This window comes from Vipera ursinii (genome assembly GCF_947247035.1).
Source record: "Vipera ursinii genome assembly, chromosome: 3".
Taxonomy (NCBI): domain Eukaryota; kingdom Metazoa; phylum Chordata; class Lepidosauria; order Squamata; family Viperidae; genus Vipera; species Vipera ursinii.
The window spans coordinates 69,572,342-69,595,920 of NC_139516.1; the positions used below are offsets into that span (position 1 = coordinate 69,572,342).

At 36.5% G+C, this 23,579-nt stretch overlaps 1 protein-coding gene across 1 annotated transcript in view; it reads left to right on the plus strand.

Annotated features, from left to right (window-relative positions):
* Positions 1-23,579, plus strand: part of SGIP1 (SH3GL interacting endocytic adaptor 1) — a gene marked incomplete at both ends in the record, with an annotated part of 116,016 nt that overhangs the window by 76,123 nt on the left and 16,314 nt on the right. Inside the window, 4 exons of the mRNA XM_083360236.1 lie at positions 4,244-4,368; positions 7,051-7,177; positions 12,525-12,581; positions 13,824-13,883. Coding sequence (XP_083216362.1) covers positions 4,244-4,368; positions 7,051-7,177; positions 12,525-12,581; positions 13,824-13,883 — 369 coding nt within the window. The remainder of the gene's footprint in view (positions 1-4,243; positions 4,369-7,050; positions 7,178-12,524; positions 12,582-13,823; positions 13,884-23,579) is intronic.

Consider the following 23,579-nt stretch of genomic DNA (forward strand, 5'->3'; position numbering starts at 1 on the left):
CTTTTTTAATTTAAATTATTTTTGTAAAAAAATCAGAAATCAACCTTTCACAGTTAATCATTATATTTTGGGGAAAAACACTTCTCTTATTCCTTGAAGTGTTTTATTTTCCTAAAGTTTGATAGTTGATTTTGATTAAGATGTTCTCCCTGAAAAATACAAGTTAGGCCTGGGTTTGATCTGCAATATAATTGCAACATTATCTGTTTACAGCAAACTAGGATTCATATTTTTTTATAAAAAGCAAAAATAATTTTTGTGTTATCTATTTCACTTATTATTCCCATGAGTGAATGGAACTGGGAGACTGAAGTTAAGCAGGTTTTTAACATCTCTTACAGTTTTATATAACAGTATGTAGAATTAAGGAAGATAGGGGTCTGTAGACACATATGCTTTCCTATCTCAAAATTCCTTTCCTGTGTAACTAAAATCAATTCTTACAATAACTTTTGGGGTTGTTGTATTTTTGCTTGTTTGTCACTTTCAGGGACACAACTGAAGGCTATTGAGGAAGTTTCTTCTTGTGTACTTACCACAACATAATATTTCCATGATGTTTTAATCCAAGTGGAGCAAAGGAGTGCATTTTCAGACACCAGTCCCAATAAAAATAATGTAACTTCATCAAGTTATTCTGAATTCTGCAGTATATGTCAAGAACTCAAAAAGGAAGAATACATTTGCTTAATAATTAGATGGAAGGAGAATGTTTTACTTTACTTTTTCCTTTCCTTTCCTTTCCTTTCCTTTCCTTTCCTTTCCTTTCCTTTCCTTTCCTTCTTTCCTTTCCTCCTTTCCTTTCCTTTCTTTTCCTTTTTCACTTTACTTGTTACAATAAAACATAGGAAACAACCAGAAAAAGTCAAAAAGGAAAAAAATCTAAGCACATCCAGGAAACATACAATATAACAAAAAGATGTGAACAGCCATTCTGGCCTTTTGAAATGTCAGTTACCACCAAAATTATCATAATGATTGATTGGAGTTAGATGCAAAATAGTTTCAAAATAATGTCTTTTTGTTACCAGTCAAATCAGCTTTAACATATTACATGGACACTGATGTGACAGTTCTATTAAAAGTGTCCATTTCTTGTTCTGATTTTGAGTCAGAACTGTCTAGTAAGTTCTACACCAAATACTAAATTTTAGAAAATTGCTAAGGTATCTGAAGAGTCTGTAGAAACGTTTTCAATTCTGTGTATCGTCCCTTGAATATAAAGCTTCTTTGCTGTTTCCAGAAGATAGATGTATTCTTACAAACTGCCACCAGTTTCATGGCGCCGATTCATCATAAGGGTGCTTTTTCAGAAGGGAGAACCGGACTTGTGTTTTTCCTGAAAGACATTTCATTTCTCATCTAAAAGGCTTCTTCAGTTCTGACTGGAGAAAAAGTTTTTGGGTTGAGAAATGAAATGTCTTCAAGGAAAAACAAAGAAACAACCATGACCTAGATGGCTGAGAATCTCCATAGACATAGGTCTATCAATATACATTTCTTCTTTATTTATCACTAACAGGGAAAACTGAACTGTACAGCAATACACAATGAATATTTGTGCAATCATTTTGCAGGTTTTTTTTAATGATACAGTATTGAAGGAAAGGAAAGGAAAAAGGACATGGCAGGACAGTACGGGACAGGAAAGGAAAGGAAAGGAAAGGAAAGGAAAGGAAAGGAAAGGAAAGGAAAGGAAAGGAAAGGAAAGGAAAGGAAAGGAAAGGAAAGGAAAGGAAAGGAAAGGAAAGGAAAGGAAAGGAAAGTTAGTATCAGTGCAAAAGATGTACTATACCAGTAATATGGGTCACTAAAAAAACCTAAATTGTCAACTTTTCCCAAAACCTTATCTCGCATAAGCAAATTATTCAGAGCATGCTTAGCAAATAGAAAATTAGTGATGCAACAAATATTACATAATAATTTATGATGCTGTATTTTAAAGCTCCATCCATCCACCCTACCCTTGCAGCTGAGTGTTTTACTGACTGCATGAAGCATGTAATCAGTCAGTGCTTATAAGTTTCACTAATATTGACATGATAGATCAACTCTCCTGACAAGAATGTCTTGCTTGATACTAAAGGGTTCAGTTAGAAACACCACAAAAAATCTGACTGTTTGCCTCCTTTCTTTATTCCCTTGAAATAAATCTTTGCTGTTTGATAGGGCTGTGCCAAATATTTAAAATGGGATCTTTGTAAAGTATTGCAATATTTGGCTTATACAAGCCAAATATTCATCCTCAAAGCATCCAAGTCACCTAAAGGTTTTCTTAGCTGCCTGTCTATTTGTTTGCAGGTACAATTTTTCTGTACCGACTGCCCCAAAATGGCATTGCATGCACGCATATCACACGCACAGACAATCAGGCAAATCCTTCCACAATTTACTCCAAGCCTTCTGGAGGATGTGGCTGCTTTAACTCTTTAAGGAGGGGCATTTCATTCACACTACATGTTTTATAAAGCACCCCTTCCAAATGCTTTGTGCAGCCCTATGTGTATACTTGGTATCTTGGGAGAAAGAAGAAATGAAATGTACTATTCATTGGAATGGATAAAATAATAAGTATGTATGCTTACAAGTTTTATGGCTCATTTTTATATTTTCCCTTTGGCAGCATGAAAACAACTGCAGCATACTTCCTTCCTGTAATACACACTAATCACTGCTGTAAACTGGCCGTGCATACAGGGAGTCCATGCTGTGAATTCCTTCTATGCTGCAACTGTTCTAGTTTCCAGAAAGAATACTGATAGAGTAGAAAGAAGACACAGCATGGATTCTTCCAATTAAAACAAACGATCGATGTTACCAAACTTAAGTAATAGCTTAGATGTCCTTTGAAGTCATTTGAGATATGATTTTGGAGTTCTTCTAGGGCAGACATGTCAAACACAAGGCCCAGGGGCCAGATCCGGCCCGCGAAGTGGTTTCATGTGGCCCACGAAGCCATCCTGGAAACAGTGAGGGAACGGCCCCCACTGCCTTGGCCCTGGTCCAGAGACCCTCCTTCTGCCAGAGACCCTCAGATCTGTCCCACTCCTGCCCAGGCCCCCATAGGCATCCTTGATGCGAACGATGTAGAGCTGGCCACGCCCACCCAGTAGGCCATATGCACTCTAGCCACACCCACCCAGTAGGCCACACCCACTCTGGCCATACCCACCTGGCCCCCTGAGGGCAACTGCAATGCTGATGCAGCCCTCAATGAAATTGAGTTTGACACCCCTGTTCTAGGGTAATTTTTAAAGATACCTGATATTCTTAAGTTTCAAAAAAGACATTCTAGTCTGTTGGCAAAAAAAAAACCCCACAAAAAAACCCAAAAAGAACTTGTATGGTAGTTGGATTTACATTGGCATGTGAGGTAAATCAGTTTCAGTATTATTCTTTTATAATGAATGATTATACTTAAATGAAACAGCTTGTTTAACAACTGCCAGTGGCAATTTAGAAAACGTGTTCAACACTTTGGGAAAAATTACCCTTGAAAGAGGAAGAATTGTGTCAATTTCTTAAATTCTGGACATGCATTGTTCTCCAGAATAACATTTGATTTTCGCAATTTTAATCATCCTTGATTGTTATCTGATTTGCCAGCTTTTTATCCTTCTTTTTTTTACTGTGATTAACCATTCACTATGGTTGCAAATCCATTTACATGGGAGTATATTCAATTGAACATCATCAGATTTATTTCCAAACAAATATGTGTAGGTTTGCAGTGTACCTATTTTTATCATTATTAATTGATTGCAGCGTCCCTGATTAAATTTTTGGAACAATAACATACTGTCCATTTATTACAAGTTAATATTAAAGAAAGGAGGCAATATTTTGGAATGCTGCATAGCCACACTTAATCTAAAATGGTGCAGTTCAACCAGTGTTCCTTTTGAATTAAACTTTGTAAGGTTTACGCACACGCAAATATATCCAAAACATATATATTGTTAACGTATGTGTGAAAACTGCACTGGCACAAAAGCAGAGAAATAAGCTGTTCTATTTCATGGTTACCTATGTGGTTAGAACTTTCTATTTCATCCAGTTTGAGTCCACATATATGAATGCGTATGTTTACTCAGTAACCCCTGACCCAAATCCCAAGCTGGTTTTGCAGTTGTTTAGCTTGATTGACTCTCCACAGTGTAGCATATACAGTATATTTAAAGGTATGAGGGGAGCTGTCATGAAAGTAGCTTAACACCAGACTGATAATGTACATTTCTTTCAGGGTCATCGTCCCCTGCTCGCCCTGCGACCCCATTGGCATCCTGCAGCAGCCCTACTCCACCCCCGCCGCCACCTAGACCCCCATCTCGTCCGAAGTTACCTCCGGGAAAGCCAGGTGTTGATGTGGTAGGTTTTAGATTTTTTAAGAATTGTTAACTGCACTGAGGATGTCTCTTGCCTACTATGGAGAAACTAAATATTGTAGATATGAATAGGTATTATATGTGGACTGGCTGTATTCTGAGCATGAGGAATACCAGTATAATAAATTAGTAAGTGAAGAAAATGAATAAAAGATGTAAAAATTATGTCTGTTAGGTCTCTAGCTAAATTCTTGCTTTTGTTGGAAAATATCCAGAAGAGTGTTGTCATTTAATGTTAGATTTTTAAAATGAATTAAATTTAAAATTATAGGCTAGTTTTGTTGGCTTTCATGAAGGGTTTTTTTTTAGAATTATTTCTTTAGCAAGACTATCAAGCTTTTCTCATGCAAAGAAACGATAATCAATTATAGTTCTTTATCATTTCAAATCAATCACCATGGCTACTATTTGCAACTATTTCTTCACAAGATAATCTCATATTTATTAAAAATATAGGATTGGAAAAGACTTGTACTTAATAGACTGAAAGATGAAGCTGGAATGTGGCTTTTGTTAAAATATTTTCACTTGTTTTTCATGATTCCAGCCTTACCCAAGAAGTTGGAATAGGAAAGAATTACTAGATAGCTACTACATAAAAGTCTAGCCAATTAGCAGTTCTGATTCAAAAAATTCAGATTTTAGTATACTATAAGATTGTATACTGACACTAAAAATGAGACCACTCAACCCACAGGAGCATCATTAGCTTTGGGCACCAAGCTAGAAGATAGAGAGAAAGGTTTATATCTGCAGCCCATGGTATGAGGAGGCTTTATTATAATTAATATATGCCTTTCAAGTAGTACGTGCCCTTGAAATTAGAACTGATAGACTTCTGAAGGCTTCTAGCATTAAACCTTTGTCCAAGTATAGCTAAAATCGAAACAGTTTGTTATTAAATGGCATGGGTCCGGGTTACTTACGGGAGCATCTGCTGCCGGTATCAACTTTCCTTCGTCCAGTGCGCTCCCACAGAGAGGGCCTCCTTAAGGTGCCGTCAGTCAAAGAGTGTCGACTGGCGGCCCCCAGGGGGAGGGCGTTCTCTGTGGGTGCACCAGACCTTTGGAACCGTTTACCGGTGGAGCTCCAGACGGCTCCCGACCTTCGCTCCTTCCGACGTGACCTAAAAACATATTTATTTGAACAAGCCGGCCTGGTCTGATGGGTTTAGGGCTATTTTAACATTTTGTATTAATTTATTTAATTGGGCTACTGTATTTAATATTTCTTTTAATTTTTATATATTGTATTTTATTGTATTGCCCTGTACACCGCCCTGAGTCCTTCGGGAGAAGGGCGGTATAAAAATATTATTATTATTATTATTATTATTATTATTATTATTATTATTATTATTATTATTATTATTATTATTATTATTATTATCTATTCTCAAGAGCCTGTAAGTGTATTACTCTTCTCTGCTGTAATTCTCAATTTCTTGCCTTGCCCTTTGAGACCAGTTTCCTAGGATGGAACTCTAGACTTGAACATAGATTGAATTAAACTGTCAGCTTTCCTTACAAATTAAGTGAAAACACCTAGTTAATTTACAACTTGCTGAAAGCCAATAGGTCAGGACACTGTGCTCCTTTGATAAACTGTTCTCTGAGAGCATGGTAGAAGGGGCTGAGGTTTGGGGGGTAGCAAAGGGAAATCAGCTAACCATTTAGTCCAAATCTCCTATCAGGTGAATCCTTATTGCAATGCTCCCATTTCCTGAAAGGCAAGTCTGAATTCAGAACCTATTGATTAGGTTGGAATATGTAACTTTTGTCAGCTATTGGCCTTTCAAAAGTAATCATACATGGTTGTTGGGTTGGTTTGGGGATTTTTAAGAATGTATGAATGGTTTTTTCCCCTTAGCAAAAGAAAGATTCCATTTTGCTTCTTCAAAACAAAACAAAATTCAAAAGTGGCCCCTATCTTTGGCATCACACTCTTCTTGGATGAAGAGAGGAAGCTGGCAAAGCCAAAATTGTATTAATTAAAGATGACACTTGCAATCAGTTGTAGTCAGGAAATGGCTGCTGAGAAATCAAACTAAGCATCTATTTGATATTTACGGATGAATCTTATTTTATTTTATTTATTTATTTTATTACATTTATATACCGCCCTTTCCCGAAGGACTCAGGGCGGTTTACAGGGTAATTAAAAACCAAAATACAAAAGTTAAAAAACCAAGTTTTAAAAAAAATTAAATTTATCCCTGTATAAATAAAACCCCAGTTAAAATAAAATTAATCCTCAGCCTGGGCCAGAGAGCTCGAAGAGCCAGGTCTTCAGGTCCCGGCGGAATGAACGGAGGTCGGGGGCAGTCCTCAGCTCCACTGGCAGCTGGTTCCAAAGGGCAGGCGCCCCCACTGAGAAGGCCCTATCCCTGGGTGTTACCCGCTGGCAATCTCTTACCGGTGGCACCCTGAGAAGACCCTCCCTGTGGGAGCGTACTGGACGAAGGGAACTTGATGCCAGCAGCAGGTGTTCCCTCAAATATCCCGGACCCAAGCCATGTAGGGCTTTATATGTCATCACCAGCACCTTGAATCTTCAATTTACCCCCAAATCTAAGACTATGTAGAGTTATGAATATTTTTGAGTACTGAGTGGGTTTATTAAGTGATTGTTCTGTATTTCTAATGTTCTTTGTGTTTATCTATAGTCCAGACCTTTCAGCCCTCCGATTCACTCATCTAGTCCTCCTCCAATAGCACCTTTAGCACGTGCTGAAAGCACCTCTTCTATTTCATCCACCAATTCCTTGAGTGCAGCTACTACTCCTACAATTGGTAACAACTTTTTTTTCCTTTTGAATAATAGTTTCTGTTAGCAGAATGGCTTAAATCCTTTGGTTTCTGATTATTTTTATTTTGGTTATGTTTTCTTTGTTTCATTATCATCATGTTGCATGGAAAATGGAAAAAAACCAGGGGAAAATCATAACAGAGAATCGCAACTGTGATTCTCTTTAGGCCACTACATTTTTTTTACATATCTTTATATACATAATAGTAGGATCTTATAGATCAGGGGTCCCCAATCCCCCCAGGCCAGTTCTGGTCTGCAGCCTGTTAGGAACCAGACTACACAAGCGGTGGGCGACGAGCGAAGGTTCATCTGCACATGTGCAGGATCTAGGTTGCACATGAAACTATCCCTCCTCTTGTTCCAGGGAAGATAATTTTTCTTCCAAAACTGCTCCCTGGCACAAGAAAGGTTGGGAGGGGGAGTGTTATAGATTATAAATAGGATTATACTGTATATGGTAGGATCTAAAGGGGAACACATTAATATTCAGCGTACACATTCATTTTTTTCCTAAGTTATACAGACAGAACACACTCTTAACTAACATACATTGGTTCAGAAAGTTGCATCTTTAACTGTTCCTTTTTTCCAAGAAGGAATCAGAGCAAGAAAGGAATAGATCTCAGATTTTTATATTAAAAAGTTCTTAGTTAAAACCAACATACTTTTAAAAAGAGCCTTGGTGGAGCAGTGGGCTAATGCCTCCTTAAGTAACACCAGCTGCCTGCAATTAGTGCAGGTTCGCATCCCACCAGGCTCAAGGTTGACTCAGCCTTCCATCCTTCCGAGGTAGGTAAAATGAGGACCCAGATTGTTGGGGGCAATAAGCTGACTTTGTAAAAATGCCGCTTGGGGGGGGGGGGCGAAAGCCCTAATAAGCAGGTATATACATAGAATGAAGGCTATTGCTAAGCACATTGTGCTTTAGATTGTAAGCCGCCCTGAGTCTTCGGAGAAGGGCAGGATATAAATGGGATTAAAAAAATAAAATAAAATAAAGACTGAACTACTGCTTTGTGCTAAATTAAATTGAACTATGTGCTTTCTGATAAGCTACTGTATATGTATAGAATTGTCATGTATATCCCTTAATATCTTAGCAATTTAACAGAGAGCGAGGGAGAAAGAAAGGGAAAGTAGTTTGTATCACCCAAGTATTTTGATTTTACATTTCAAAGGAAACAGAATATAAAAATGCTGCTGTGTCTAACCATTGGTAGCATAGTGGTTAAAATGCAGTATTGCAAGCAAACTCTGCCCACAGCCTGGAGTTCAATCCTGACCAGGCTGAAGGTTGACTCAGCCTTCCATCCTTCCGAGGTCAGTAAAATGAGGACCCAGATTATAGGGGAAAATATGCTGACACTGTAAACCACTCAGAGTGTGCTGTAAACCACTGGGAGGCGGTATATAAGTCTAAGTGCTATTTCTATTATAAGCTGCTTTCTGCTACAGGTCTATAGCATTGGCATAAAACTGACTGCATACCAGAACACAACCTTTCTAGTCAATATAGGAAGGCAAAGGTGTGTTGATATGTTCACCACCTTATTTGTAAAAAATAATAAAGGTGGAATACAAATAAATAAATAAAAATGATGGCCAGAATCCAAGAGCATCTTTCTTGCCCCTCTCCATTCCCCAAACAAACAAAAAAAGGAAGACATCTTGTTATCATAGTGGCACATACCTTGGCAGACTATTTCTAGAGTTTGGTCTTTTTATCATGTCCTTCAACCCTGAGATATTATTGGGGAATTGGCAGGCATTTCCTCTTATGGCCATATGAGTGCCTAGTTAAAGACAAGATGTGGATTGCCACTATTTGCTGCCTGCAGAGAGAAACTCCAAAATTTTGAAGATCATGACCCACACAGGTGGAGGACACCCAGTCTAAGTAAAACAGCAATTCATCAGCAGTGAGTTTGTTTGTGTGGGAAAGACTACAAGATAGATAGGTTGGTGCCTTCTAGATTTTTTTTTAAAGTTTATTTCTCTTCTGCCTTGATTACTGTAGTTTAAATAGCAAAGGAGTGCAGTATAGTACTTAAGAGTTGAAAACATCTGGAATGGGTCAGACTTATATTTGTTCAAGAGTCTGTAAAACATAACAGCAGTCTGACCATTTGATTGTTGTACGAATCATTGCTAAATTAAATATATCTATGCTAAATACATTCAATATACAGAAAATGCAATTGTGAGTAGAAATAAGCAGGAACTAGCTATATGTTGACATTGTCAAAATAATGTTATGAACAAAATGTGTTTTCAATGAATTGCAGACAATGAAAAACAATAAAAATTTAAAAGCAGCTAAAATGTATGAGTATGAACCTTCTAAGAATTTGAAATGTGAAAAACATTACTAAAATATTATTCCTCCCTAAAGAATCTGCATTACAGTATTAGAATCATATTCTCTATCCTTTCCTTCTGTTTCATTATTTCTTTATTCTTTCTTGTTCTTCCTGTCCTTTTCTTTGCTGCTTCTTTCATTTTTGTTTTCATTCTCATCTTCTTGAATCATATATTCTGATTCCCGCTGCCATCCTCAATTTCAGTTGCATAACTTTGTTTTTAAAAATACTTTTGTCAGATAGAGTTCCTCCTTCTGCAGATTTCAGATTTGCTCTTTGATCTGTTTCTTATTTCATCAATATTGTGCCCTTTTATACATCAATTTTGTGACGTTTAATTCACATTTATCGCTAGGCTATATCCTTTGCTGTTATTTTTCAGACTTGGTTTCATTCTACTATTAATCTAAATTGTGCTTTATCACCATTTCTGTTATGCTCCTCTTATGTGATTTTCTCTCAACTCTTTTTAGTTTATATGGAAAGGCATTTTGATTATCTACCTAATTATTCTGATTGAAGTCAGAATGGCAACAGTTTGAATATTCTTTCAAAATAAATCAAAGTTGACAATATGAGAAACAGAATGAACTGAAATAATTGTATTTTTCTTTACACGATGGATATATGACAATGTGATTTCCCCTTTACAGAAAATTTTCCATCTTTTAACTCTAAAACATTACTTTATTGCAATTGTTTGTGTTATTAGAAAATGAATTTACTTTCGGCTACAGCGTGCATTCAACTAGTAACTTGTTAAACTTTTAATCAAGTGCTTCAAAATCTTTGTTGCCTTTCTGAAAAATCTAAATTCAATTTCATTGTCTATTATGCGTAATGTGACATTGGGAAGAAGATCTGAGGCATTTTTCCGACTTCTTTCCAAATTCATTATTTATCTTTGTTTTTAATTTGCTTTTGGACAATAGCAGCATGAACATTTTATCAATCAGTGAAATGAATAGCAACTCACTTAATGCTGTAATGTTATAAACTGCGGTCTTTTAGTAGGCTGTGTCATGAGTGACTCAAATGTTCGTATTGTATGTGAAGCTGAGTGTTCCATATATTAGTGCATTTTGTAGGAAACTGAATTTATTCAATACAGTACTTAAGGAGCATGTGTCAAATCTTCAGACTGCGAAGGTATTTCAGAAATTGCAGTTGCAAATCACTCTTGCAGGCTGATTTGTAAAAACTATACAGATAAAACAAAAGTATGATTAATTAACCATATAAATTTACCTTAGAATAATTACTATTATTTAGGGGAGCTGCTGATATCTTTAATGAAATCTTCTACAGATATTAAAATTTCCAAATACCAGTTCTATTTACAGTAGAATGATGTTCTTAGAGATTTTGTTGAATATATAATGGGATATAGATAGGCTGTAGTACAAAATGATTTTATAAATTATGCAAGAAAAATGGCTTAAGAAATCATATTGGCTCTTATTTTATCATTGTTATATTTAATGATTACTTATGTGTTAAAAATAAATGGCTAAGCATTATTTATGTTTATAATATTAAAATAACATAAACTAGGTATATATAGTACAATGCAATTTAATTTCTTAATTTCTATATTTGAAATTTGTTGAATCTGTATTTCTGTGCTAGAGAGAGCCATAGGAATGGTCACATTCTTGGCAAACCACTTTTTAGACTATTTTTAATGTATTATTGAATGCAAGAATATACGTTTTTCTTGTATTAAAGCAAGCTGTTTTGTCCTTTTGATATTGTTGGATGTCTGTGGCCATGCTCAAAAATTTGTTTCATTGTTCTAAATGAAGAAAACAATTATTAAAATTTCAAATTCTGTGTTCTCCCCATGCTCTCCCTGAGCAGGGACGGAGGGAAGGACCGTATTTCCCACAGGTATCCTAATTTTAACAATCTCCCTTAATTTTCTGTTGCAAGATAAGAAAAAAACAAAACAGGGAATGTTTCAGAATGTATTGGCTTTGAAAGAAAATAAATGGAATTTAGTCTTCTAAAAACAGGATGTTTACTTACCATATCTGTTTAAAAGCATCCTTTACTCCAAAAGTTTCTTGATGCTGTGAAAATTGGTAAGGTAGTCTGGTATTGAATGAGATGGAATGGGCTTGACTAATTGCATATGTTACCAGGTGTGCTCAATATCCTGAATGGTATAACATATAATAATTTCTAGCTGAAGGCAAAAACTGGATGGGCAGTTTCTATTGTGGGGATGAAGTGGCAATTACAGTTGAACCAAACTTGGTTGTACAAAGATTAGTTTGGGCCTTTCATTTGAACAAACAACACAGATTTCAAAATACATGCTAGGAACTTGTCCCTTGGAGCAGGGCCCCTTCTTGCTGGGTCTTCATCACAAAAATGCAAGCTACCCCTATTTACAGCAAAACAGATGAGAGGAGGATGTACATTGGGAAAAATCTTCATATTGCAAGAATGATTGAATGAAATATACTTGAAAACAGGGAAATCCATTAAGGTTTTCAATAAAAAATAATAATAACACTTCAATAGATATAATTGCAATAGGAGGCAGTAGATGAGAAGGACAAGATTTTAAATCTATGCAGCTAAAAAATTGAAGTGGTTGCCCGCACATTCATTTGAAATAAAGAATAATGTTTAGCGGAGATTTCATGCTTCTCAGTCATATTATTTTATCATGTATTGTTCTCTTAGTTTCTGAGATTTATTCCATACGTTTATGCTTTGTCCAAAAGAATATGGCATAGATTTCGTTCATTCATTTGTCCTTTCTTATATTTGTTTTTGTGTTGGTGGTAATATTGAACATGATTTTCATAATAAAAGAGCTGTGTCCACCATTTCTATGTAAATCTTTTTTATTGTAATATTTGTGGATTTGGTTAATAAGGAGCTCCTTGGTTTTCATTTAGAATTTGTGTTTGCATTGTTTTTCTTTTGCATTTCTTTTGCTTGTGGATTTTGGAAGATGATACTTATAATGACAAATTGTCCATGTTTTCAAGGCACTGTGAAACACCTGCAAGTATTGTACAAGCAGAGTTGTGGGTTTTTTTTAAAAAAAAATCCAAGCCATTGTCATCCAAATGTTTTCTTCACTACCACTCTCACTATGACAATTGACACTATGAGAGTCAAATGCATTAAATGCATAGCTGATATAGAGGAACTCATGTTGCACATAAGAATTCTGTCTTCTGAATGTTCGTTTCTCCAAAATGAGTTTCTGAGTGATGACATAATGTTTGATACATTGATACAGGAATAACAAAACCTATTAAGGACTATTATGGACAAAAAATTAATTATATATGTTTTTCTTCCAACAACCTGAGACAGAAAGACATCCATGCATACATCCATGCCTAAATGGATACATATATTGTTTCCAGGAATTTTAGAGCTAGGTGTGCTCTTTTAGTAATAGAAGTTTAACATGAAATTCCAATTGTTAGTCATGTTGCCTGAATTCTTAAATAATGAAAGTCAAAGAAACTGTTAATTGCCGACAAGTAATGTTAAAAGCTTCCCTGTTTGGAATTTTAATAAAGTAAAAGGATGAATAAAACCCTGCACTTACCCAGCATTACAGAAATTCTGTAATTCTGTTTATTAATCCGAATTAAGCATTGCTACTTGGATAAACTCTGAGCCAGAGGTTGATGTCCCCTTGGGAAGGCCATCAATTTTGAAGATCCATAATATCAGATTTACAGTGTATGTTACCTTTACAAATAGTGCATGTGGCTCCAGAAACTACTTTAGGCCTCCCCTTGATTCATGATTGTTCTAAGACAGAAATGTAGCATTATTTGGTTCTCTTATTTTTAAATGTTTCTCGCTCAAACAACTTTATAGACTTGCAGCTTCATCTTTTCAAAGGGAAAAAACACGTAAATGGCAAATTCCACTGGAATTAAACTACGGTATATTAAACTGGTATCAGGCATTGAAATTATACCCCACCAAGAAAAATAAAATAAAATTAAAGAAGAGGGAGAGAAAAAAAATCTCAATCACATTTTCAGAAGTTCACAGTTATCCCCATCTGGTAGGATTCCATACTTGCTTATTTTGTTTCTTCCCAAAACAAAACAAGACTATAGTCGATTAAAATCCTCCCCAATTTTCCTTGCACATTAACAGCTTTCAGCACCTCCTCTTTCCCTGTAGTGAGATTAATAACCTGCCTTTCTGACTCACACTTATGTCCTTCTCTCTCCTCTCCTTAACCTTTCCCATTCCGCTTCAACTCCCGGCCATACAGAGAATGAACAGCCTTCTCTCGTCTGGTTTGACAGAGGAAAGTTTTATTTGACTTTTGAAGGTAAGTAGTGCATAGCATATTGGCTTGGGCCTTTCAACATCCTTCTTCTTATATTTTAATAGAAGCCCATTGGCTTCTTCCAAATAAAGAAACCAACTCTACTTTTCAGTATAGTTAATGCTATGGCTACTTAGTGGAAATGATGGGCTGAATCAAAATCATTTTTAAATTGAGTTATTGCTACAATATCCATTCGATTGTTTTAATTATTTACATATAAAGGTAAAAAGAGAAGATATTTATACAGTAAATATTAAAAAAAACAACCTCAGTTACTAATCATCAAGGAACTTGACTCTGTCAACCAAGGCTTCTGATATGCTTTGCAAGCAAGTTTGCATTTTATAATCATTACATTATATATACATAAATATGTTTGTACTTCTACTTGTAGAATTTGCCATCATACTGAAAATCTCCCAAATAATTAATAAAATATTATATTATACTAATTAATTGCTTGAATTGTACATTAGCATTTTTAGAAAGTAAAAATGATTTTTAGGGTAAACTAACATTGTTCAGTTTATAAAAATTATGAATGATCCGTTTATACTTTAGCATTCTCCAATGACACTCATCGTATTAAACTATGTGTGACTTTTTTTCCAGCTTTGCTATTAATGAGATTTACATCTTGCCTTATAATGAGTGTTTCATTCCATGAACCTATTTCTTGTTTTAGCTGGAACAAGAATCTAACTTTAATCTATGGCGTTTTGTACTTATATATTCACGGTATCTGTGGGATTTTATAATCAAGTGTACACATTTTATAGACAAGTGTACACAGTAGGTTAGATCCAGAGTTCAACCATGATCCAGAATTTTGATCATGGTATCTGATACTGGTGGGTCTTCAGTCCTTTTTTTTTAATTTTATTTTGCATCTCCATAAAATCCTCTCTAGAGCATTGGAGCTTCTCTTAGGTGGCATTGAAGAAGGGAGCCTGAAGGGAAACTAGCAAAATTACCTTCCCTTGACTATCTGCGGAGGTTCTGTTGGAGCCAATTGAAGCCATGGAGCCATGAACCTTTAGGATCAAGCCAATTAATTCTTGCAGAGGAATGTCACTTTGGTGACAAGTCTTGTAATTGCTCTGTGCTTTCTTTTTTTAAAAAAAAATGAATTAATATAAAATATATTGACATGGAAGGAAAAACAACTCGTGGCATAAGAGGAACTAAACGTAACATTGAGCACATTCCATATACTTGCCACATCTAAATTGCCCTTTGTGATGCACTTAATAAGAAAAATAATGCAGTTTGGTGGCTTTAGGAATCAATCATTTCTTTTTCATCTATGTGCTGCATACAGCATGTGTGAAAAGGGATTTCCCTTAGTTAAGAAGCAGCTGCCTAAACCTGCCCTAAGACATCAAGCTAATTTGTAGATAGTTGTTTGTTACTTTCAGGTTTCTGTCTTTCAGGAAAACAGTTCAGGGTTTTAGAGGCCTAGGCATAATACAGCTATTCCAATTGCAAATGTCATATCCCTTCTGTGACCAGTAGTTTATATGGTTGGAAACCATTCAGAATGGAGTGATTGTGCTAATCTAGAAAACAGCTATAAAACAGGGATTTTGATTGCATAATGCATGCATTTCTCTCAATCATTCAAACGCTGAGTCAATCTGCACCAATATCCTTGCTTCCAAACATATTGTTCCCTACCTAACCTTAAATTGCTCACATCCTCATTTTCTTTTAGCAGATGTTCAAGGCTGAAGCCTTCAAGATAGGTGCAGAGGCAGTGTTCCAGGTGTTCTTGTTCCAGCAGATCTTAATATGAAAATGTGTACCTGTCCATGCACGTGCGTGGTTGATCTTGTGTTTCAACCTTTTGCAAATGAGAGTACTGTATTTCCAAGTATCCATAATTGCTGTCTCATTTACCTTCCATTACATTTAACAATGCAAGCTGGTGGTGGTTGCAGGCAATCTCAGATACTCATCAAACATATTTTTACTATTGGGCCTGGGGCTAAACTTTTTAATAGGAATTTGCAGTGCATATGCTAGCATTAAAAATACTGTATCACTATATTCGTCCTTTTTCCCTGTGCTCATCAGCATTTTCTTTCTAAGATCCCTATTGCATTTTCAAAACAATAGCACAACATACACATAACTTTCAGTAAATAGATTAGTTATTTGGGGACAGTTAGAAGAAGAAGTTCAAGAATGCGCTGCAGCAAAATGGAATGAATGTACAATCTCTGATAGAATGAGCAGGATAATTTTATGTTTTCAATTAATTTTGTAGAATAAATGGCTGAGTAATCATCTATAATCAAGAAAGAGAACCAAACAATTTGACAAATGAGGAGTCTTTTCATTCCCTTCCACCAGAGTTTCACGACTTTGGCAACTTAAGACGTGTGGGCTTCAGCTCCCAGAATTCCCCAGCCAGCATGTAGTTCACAGATTTTCAAGTTGCCAAGATTGAGAAACAGTGCATTACACCAGGGCTTTTCAACCAGTGGTACAGGTACCACCTGTGGTACATTGGCACCTGGCAGATAGTACGCAACCATCCTAGAAAAGTGGTAGCGGGGGAAGGGAATGAGCTGAACCGGTGGCAGCACCGCACAATACTGAGCGAGAGATGGCTGGAGCTGCAGAGCTGTCAGGGCTCAGTGGAAGCGCCAGGATCAGCGCCAGGCTCCAGCTGGAGCTTGGTGCTGATCCTGGCGCTTCTGAGCCCAGAAGAAGCGCCGATCAGCTGGAATGTTGCAGCATCTCCAGGGTCTTGTGATTTACATTCAGATGCTTGACAACTGATTCATATTTATGACAGTCACAGTGTCCCAGGGTCATGTGAAGTGACCAAAAGCTGCTGCAACCATCCAGCACAGGGGGGATAAAAACCAAACCCCACCCCATCCCACCCCTGCTGCCAATCCTCAACAGAAATGCTCACAACAATTAAAACCTTGGATAGGAGGAAGAGCGCCGCCGGGCAGGCAGGCATCTTGCTCGGCTGTGGCTTGGGGGGCACTTTTTTCAGTGCCATTGTAACTTCGAACAGTCACTAAGTGAACTGTTGTAAGTCGAGGACTATCTGTACTTCACTTTTTTCCTTTTTTGGCGGGAGGTCATCAAGTTTTTGACACCTTGCTAGGCGACTGGTGGTACTCAGATGTTGCCGTATCCTAAAAGTGGTACAATGGGTGAAAAGGTTGAAAAGCCCTGCATTACACTATTGCAGCCTCTCTTTTTTTGTACCGGGATTCCTCTCTGGCTCCACAATCACTGGTGCAGATTGTACTATAGATCAACAAAACATTCAGCATCTGTTATTTCCTGTGGCAATGTTTCTGTACTATGCCAAACTGCTTCTCCCCGACAAAGAAACAAATATTTGAGATAGTTATTAAAAAAAGAGAGCAACATTTTATAATTAAGCATGGTAGATAAATCTCTAATAAATGAGTCATATTTCATTATACTAATTAAATAAGCACTAAATATATAAAATGTGTGATTTCAGATGCAGCATGGGAATTATTTTCAGATTGTTTTCTGATGCTTAAATTAGTTCGTTTGAAATACAACAAACAATAAATCAGCAACTGACACTTCAAATTGAATGATATAATTAAAAATATAAAACACATTCTAAAAAAATATGTTGGGATTCATTAAATTAATACAAAAGATTGAATGCTAACCAAAGAAAGAACTTTTCTAAAAATCTTTATAGCCCAATTTCAATATAAATAAATTCTTTCTGCAGTATATTGCTCCCAAGTTGAAAAAGTATACGTGCTTATTGGCAGCCAGTGTTGCTGTGCTCCAAAGCACTCTCTGCTGTTCATTATAAGGAGGCAGCAGCACATTATATACAGTAAATTACAGCTTATAAATGACATTGTCTTGTGTACGATGCACTGCCTGGATCAAAGTGAGCAATACAAGCAATACATGTGTAGAGTCATACTGTAATTGATGATTGTCATAGAATTGATGAGAATCAGACTTCAACATTTGGAGGTTCCCATTCTGCCCATTTCAGAAGTAGTTTGAAGATTTGTTAATGTTCAATCGCTAAGTAATGTCTGACTCTTTGCAACCCCAAGGACTATACCATGCCAGCCCCCCTGTCCTCCACTATCTCCCAGAATTTGCCCAAATTTGTGTTCATTGCATCAATGACACTATCCAACCATCTCATCCTCTTCTCCAGGGGTCCCCAACCTATGGTCTGCGGCCGGGGATCGGGCTGCAAGCTCTTGGCCAGCGGGCCGTGGAAATGGCTGGCTGGTGCGCGCACCTGTGGGCGTGCATTCCCCCCCACTTGTAGTAGCACCTGCGGCCCCATTTGCACATGCACATGGGCATGAACAGGGATGCTAGCATGAGGCAGGTGTCTGCAGCACATTTGCACATGCGCTGCTAGCCCAGGTGGTTTGTGTTGCCCATTTGCACATGTGCATACAGGCTGCTAGTCACCATGGGAATGCATGGCCGTTCGTGCATGTGCACGGCACCAGCACATGCCACATGTGCCAATGGGGCTGCTAGTGCGGCACCAGTGTGCATGGCCCTGTGAAGCTTCTCTCCTTCCCTCCGATCCTCAAGTCCGGAAAGGTTGGAGACCTCTGCTCTTCTCCTTCAGTCTTCAATCTTTCTCAACATCAGGGGCTTTTCCAATGAGCCCTCTCTTCTCATTTGGTAGCCAGAGTATTTGAGCTTCGGCTTCAGCATCTGTCCTTCCAAAGGACACTCAGGGTTAATTTCCTTTAGGATTGACTGATTTGACCTCCTTGTAGTCCAAGAGACTCTCAACAGTCTTCTCCAACACCACAATTTGAAAACATCAATTCTATGGCACTCAGCCATATATTACTCGGGGAAAACCATAGCTTTGACTATACGGACCTTAGTTAAAGGTTACAGAATAATTTAAGGAAGAACGGTAGCTTAATGTTTTAGCTCTTATTTCTGTTCCAGTAGTCTCAGATTCAGTGCCTGAGTGAATTTAGGGTTAATAGACATTTAGCTATTTTTGGCTCCAAAATCTTTGGGAATTACACACATTTTTCTGTAGAAACTATACATTGTGGTCAGTACTATGCTTGATTTAACCAATGATCTGACTCTGCATATACTTTTCCTAGATTTCTGACAAGACTCCCATTAATTAAATACTAACTGATAAAGATGTTTTGTCTTTTACAAGAGCAAGGAAGCTTCGAACACTCTATTGTGTTCTGAATACATGTATCCACAATTGTCATAAGTCTGGAAATAAGACAGGATCCATAGATGTTTTAGAGAAATAATTAGGTTCTAGCCTGTCTCTAAGGAGACAGACATATCACATAGATACTAAATGGAAACCAAGCTGCTTGCAAATCCATATGTCAGATCCAGTGATGATAGGGTGCCACTCCCACTAATCACACTTTGTGCCTTGTTCTCTCTAAAATCAGTGACCTGCTAGCAAAATCCCCCATTAGCTTTTTCTCTCCGCAATGTTCTTCCTGATTCCACATTGCCGTTATGTAACAGTATAAAATAATTGGTAAATGAATCATTTTTATTTTCCCCCTCTTTCTCATCTTCTGTATCATGACTGTTATATTACAAACTTATAGTATCCACTATAAATCACTTCGAGTGTTTTAATAGAAAGACAGGTGTAAATATATTGACTGCCATCTTCTTACCTGAAATGTATAACTTACATGAATGGATTTTAAGTAGGTTTCCATGAAGTGAAAATGCCTTTCAGATGCTGTGTTGTTGATCCCTGGTAAATCTGGCTCTCACCAGAACCAGAACCAGAACCAGATCCAGAACCAGAGGCACATACACGTTTTACCCTAACAGTAACGTACAACCACATCCTAAGTGCCTCTGCAAAGCAATTTTATAGAAAGTAGCTGTTGAGTTGAAATCAGGAACACATACATACCCACCGGAAGAGTTTTGGAAAATAGAACTATCAACACTGTACAAAAGCAGGATTAAAAATTTGAGAATAATGTCTATTACCTGTATATGGCATGTTTAAATGGGGTTGTTTGAGCCAAGATCTGTGTGTGTAGTTAATGACTCATGAGCTATTCTAAGTACTTTTTATGACTTGAATTCAGTAATAGTATTTAACAAATTGAAATTTAATCAACACAAAAGAGAGGTATTTTTGTTTAGGTAGACTCCGAAATTTCTTTGGGATAGGTAGTATTCCCCCCCCCCCAAAAAAAATCAGAATTTCAATCTGGAAGTACTTCCAGACTGAGCTTTGTACTTGAATTTTAACAAATAAGTGCTTAAGCTTGTATTTCAATTCTGTCTGTTCTGGAAAAAATTATGGCCTGGCTATAATATAAAGCATCTGCACTAGTTTATTGCTTTTGAATATTTTTTGAATTTATTATTCTCAAAAATAGAAGTTAATTTTAAAAACACTTGAATAATCAAAGACTCTTGCTGTTAAATAAATTACATATGTTATATTTATAGTATGAATCTATGAGTAGAGAATAGAAGCATGTAAATTCAAAAGTTCTTTCATATAAGAATTAAGTAACATTTGATATATAAGCATTTGTTAAATTTAATTTTGAAGCAAAATGATGAGCCATTATTCAACTGTTTTAGTGCTGTTTTCCACTGCCCTGAAATTCTTTATACCAACTGTTTGTGGTAAATTTGCAAAAGAAAAACTCAAGAAAGTCAATCACATGATAACAATGGGTTTAATAATGTATCGCATATTTGTCAGACAGGAGGCACCAAATAATTCTAGCTTTTTTATTTCTGGGGTGTATTTTGGCATCTAAAATTCTCAACTTACCTGTGGGTGTATATAGTAGCTGCACATCTATTTAGAAACTGGATCTAAGTGATCAAGAGCTACAAGGTTTCTAACATACAGTATATATTCCAACCAAAATAATTACATTATTTGAGTTTGGGGAAGTTAGATGAAAGAAAAAAGGCAAACACCCCCCCCCCATACTTTCTATTCATTCTTTATACTGTATATGAGAGGATTTGTTCAGGTTGCATTATATTCTATAACAGGGGTCTTCAAGTTTGGCCCTTTTATGACTTGTGGACTTCAACTCCCAGAATTCCTGAGCCAGCGTGCCTGGCTGAGCAATTCTGGGAGTTGAAGTCCACAAGTCATAAAAGGGCCACATTTGAAGATCCCTGTTCTATAATTATCAAAGGACACAAGAATTTCTGGTAAAGAGAAGTAAAAAAAAGTCAGAAATATTATTCTCAAAATTCTTTTATATAGGGTGAATTGAAAATTAATTGCACATATTTGTTTTTGGATGCAAGGAAAAAACTCTTCTTTTGCACCACCTTTGTGGACACTATTTATCAATCTTATTTATTTATTTTTTTATTAAAGAGTTTTAAAGTTTTACAATACATTTTAAACATAAACATAACATACATTATCCAGTACATTTAAAACATAGCCCCAATTCCCCTCCCTCCCCCTCCCCCCCGACTTCCCAGAGCTGAATACAGGGTATTGCCTTTAACAAACTTAAACTAAAATATGCTAAATTAAACTATAATTAAACTCTAAATCCTATCGCACTTTAACTCCCTTAAACATAACTAAATAATAACACATCTTATAATTCTAATAATTAATCCATTATCAATCTTGACTCTGTTGTCCCAAATAAATAGGAGTCACACCTTTAGACTAAGGATCAGCATAAGATATTTTGATCTTCTGTTGAATTCAGTACAATACAGACCCATATTCCAACCATTGAAACCAATAGACTACCTTGTTTTTCGCTCCAGAATGCCAGAATAGATAAGGAACAGTTTGTGTTCACTAGTATACAATGCCCAAACTGCAAAATAATAATGTCAGTTAGTTGGTTTTTAAAAAACTGTTTCAAAACATCTTAAAAATCCATTAAAAGATAGAATTGATTAAATCAGTAATCAGGAAAACGCTCCCATATTTTCAACAGAGGGAATGTTTCAGTTTGTTAAATTAATCCCGAACACAGTATATAGGCAAGTATATAGGCACCAAACAACAAAAAGTAATCTATTTAAGTAATATATTTTCAGTTACAATTTAACTAGAAGTTTTAACAGCTTAACAGGAGCAAGCAATCTCTCCCTGAAAAGAACAAACAGAAATAGTCAAGTCAATTAAATTATACTGTGTTGTGGCTTTTTTTCTCTTTTCAAAGAATTATTATTTATTTTATTTATTTATTTTAATTCCATTTATATCCCGCCCTTCTCCGAAGACTCAGGGCGGCTTACAAGCTTAGCAGTAGCCTTCATTCTATGTATATGCCTGCTTATTAGGGCTTTCACACACCCTCCCAAGCGGCATTATTACAAAGTCAGCTTAATTGCCCCCAACAATCTGGGTCCTCAGTGCCCCAATGCAAAATTACCTTTAATAATCATTTGTATTAATAAATAGAAAATTTTAAATAGTACTAATATTTAATAGTATTAGTATTAACACTTTTAGTGTTAATAATACAATGTGTTGGTATTAATAAATAGTAACTGTAACTATATTAGCTACTGTACATTAATAAGTAGAAATTATAGATATGGCCAAATAGTGAATAAGAAAAGAAGCAAATCCACTAACTTAGAAGTGAGTCAGCAAAATTTTTAATTTTAATTTAATAATATTTCTATACCGCCCTTCTCCCGAAAGACTCAGGGCGGTGAACAGGGCAAGAATAAAAATACAGGATTACAAAAGTTAAAAAAATGATTAAATACATGCCCATATACTAAAAATACATCTTAAAACCCCAATAAAATGACAATAACAACCCCCCCCCAGTCCCCTCATCAGGCCAGGCCAGCTTGTTCAAAAAAGTATGTTTTTAGCTCGCGGCGAAAGGAGCGGAACGCCGTCCGGAGCTCAACCGGTAGCTGATTCCATAGCTCCGGGGCGCCCACAGAGAAGGATCTCCCCCTGGGGGCCACCAATCGGCATTCTCTGACCGGTGGCACCCTGAGAAGGCCCTCTCTGTGGGAACGCACACAAAAGTTGAAAAACATATGTTAGCACAGCACAGGGGGAAAAAAAAGCAGAATTATTTATCATCCATGCCAAAGTAACATAGAATGAATAGTCTTGAAACTCGACTAGCTTCAAAAACCTGCACACAATAAACACATCCTAAGTCCCATTAAATCAGCACAAGACAGAAACTTTGCTGTTTTAAATGTGCTCTGAAACAGAACATTAACAAAACCAAAGCACACACACAGAATGCAACCACACATACCACACAAACACATCAACCAACATTAGGCAAAGTTATTTCAACAACTTTAGTCTCATGTATTAAACTTATTAATGCAAGCCTATGCACATATACCTTTGCATTATCTGTCTGCAGTATTAAATATAGCACAGGCATTGTACATCTGATCCAGATAAATTCTAACTGCTCTGCGCACAGGAAACCTGGATTAGAATGCCACCATCACCTCTGGAAGCTTCCTTTGAGGCTTTCACTGTCTCTTATCTCCTCTTCTTCAGAGGGTTGTTATTGTTTAGAAAAAACCAAGTTCCTGAAGGGAAAAAAACAGGATATCAATCTGACAAATGAATAAATTAAAGTGTCTCCAGGACAATGTTTTTTGGGGAAAAACTAGCAATCACTTTCCAGGCATCTGCAAACAACAATTTCTTCTGTCTGTGCATTAAACTGCTGC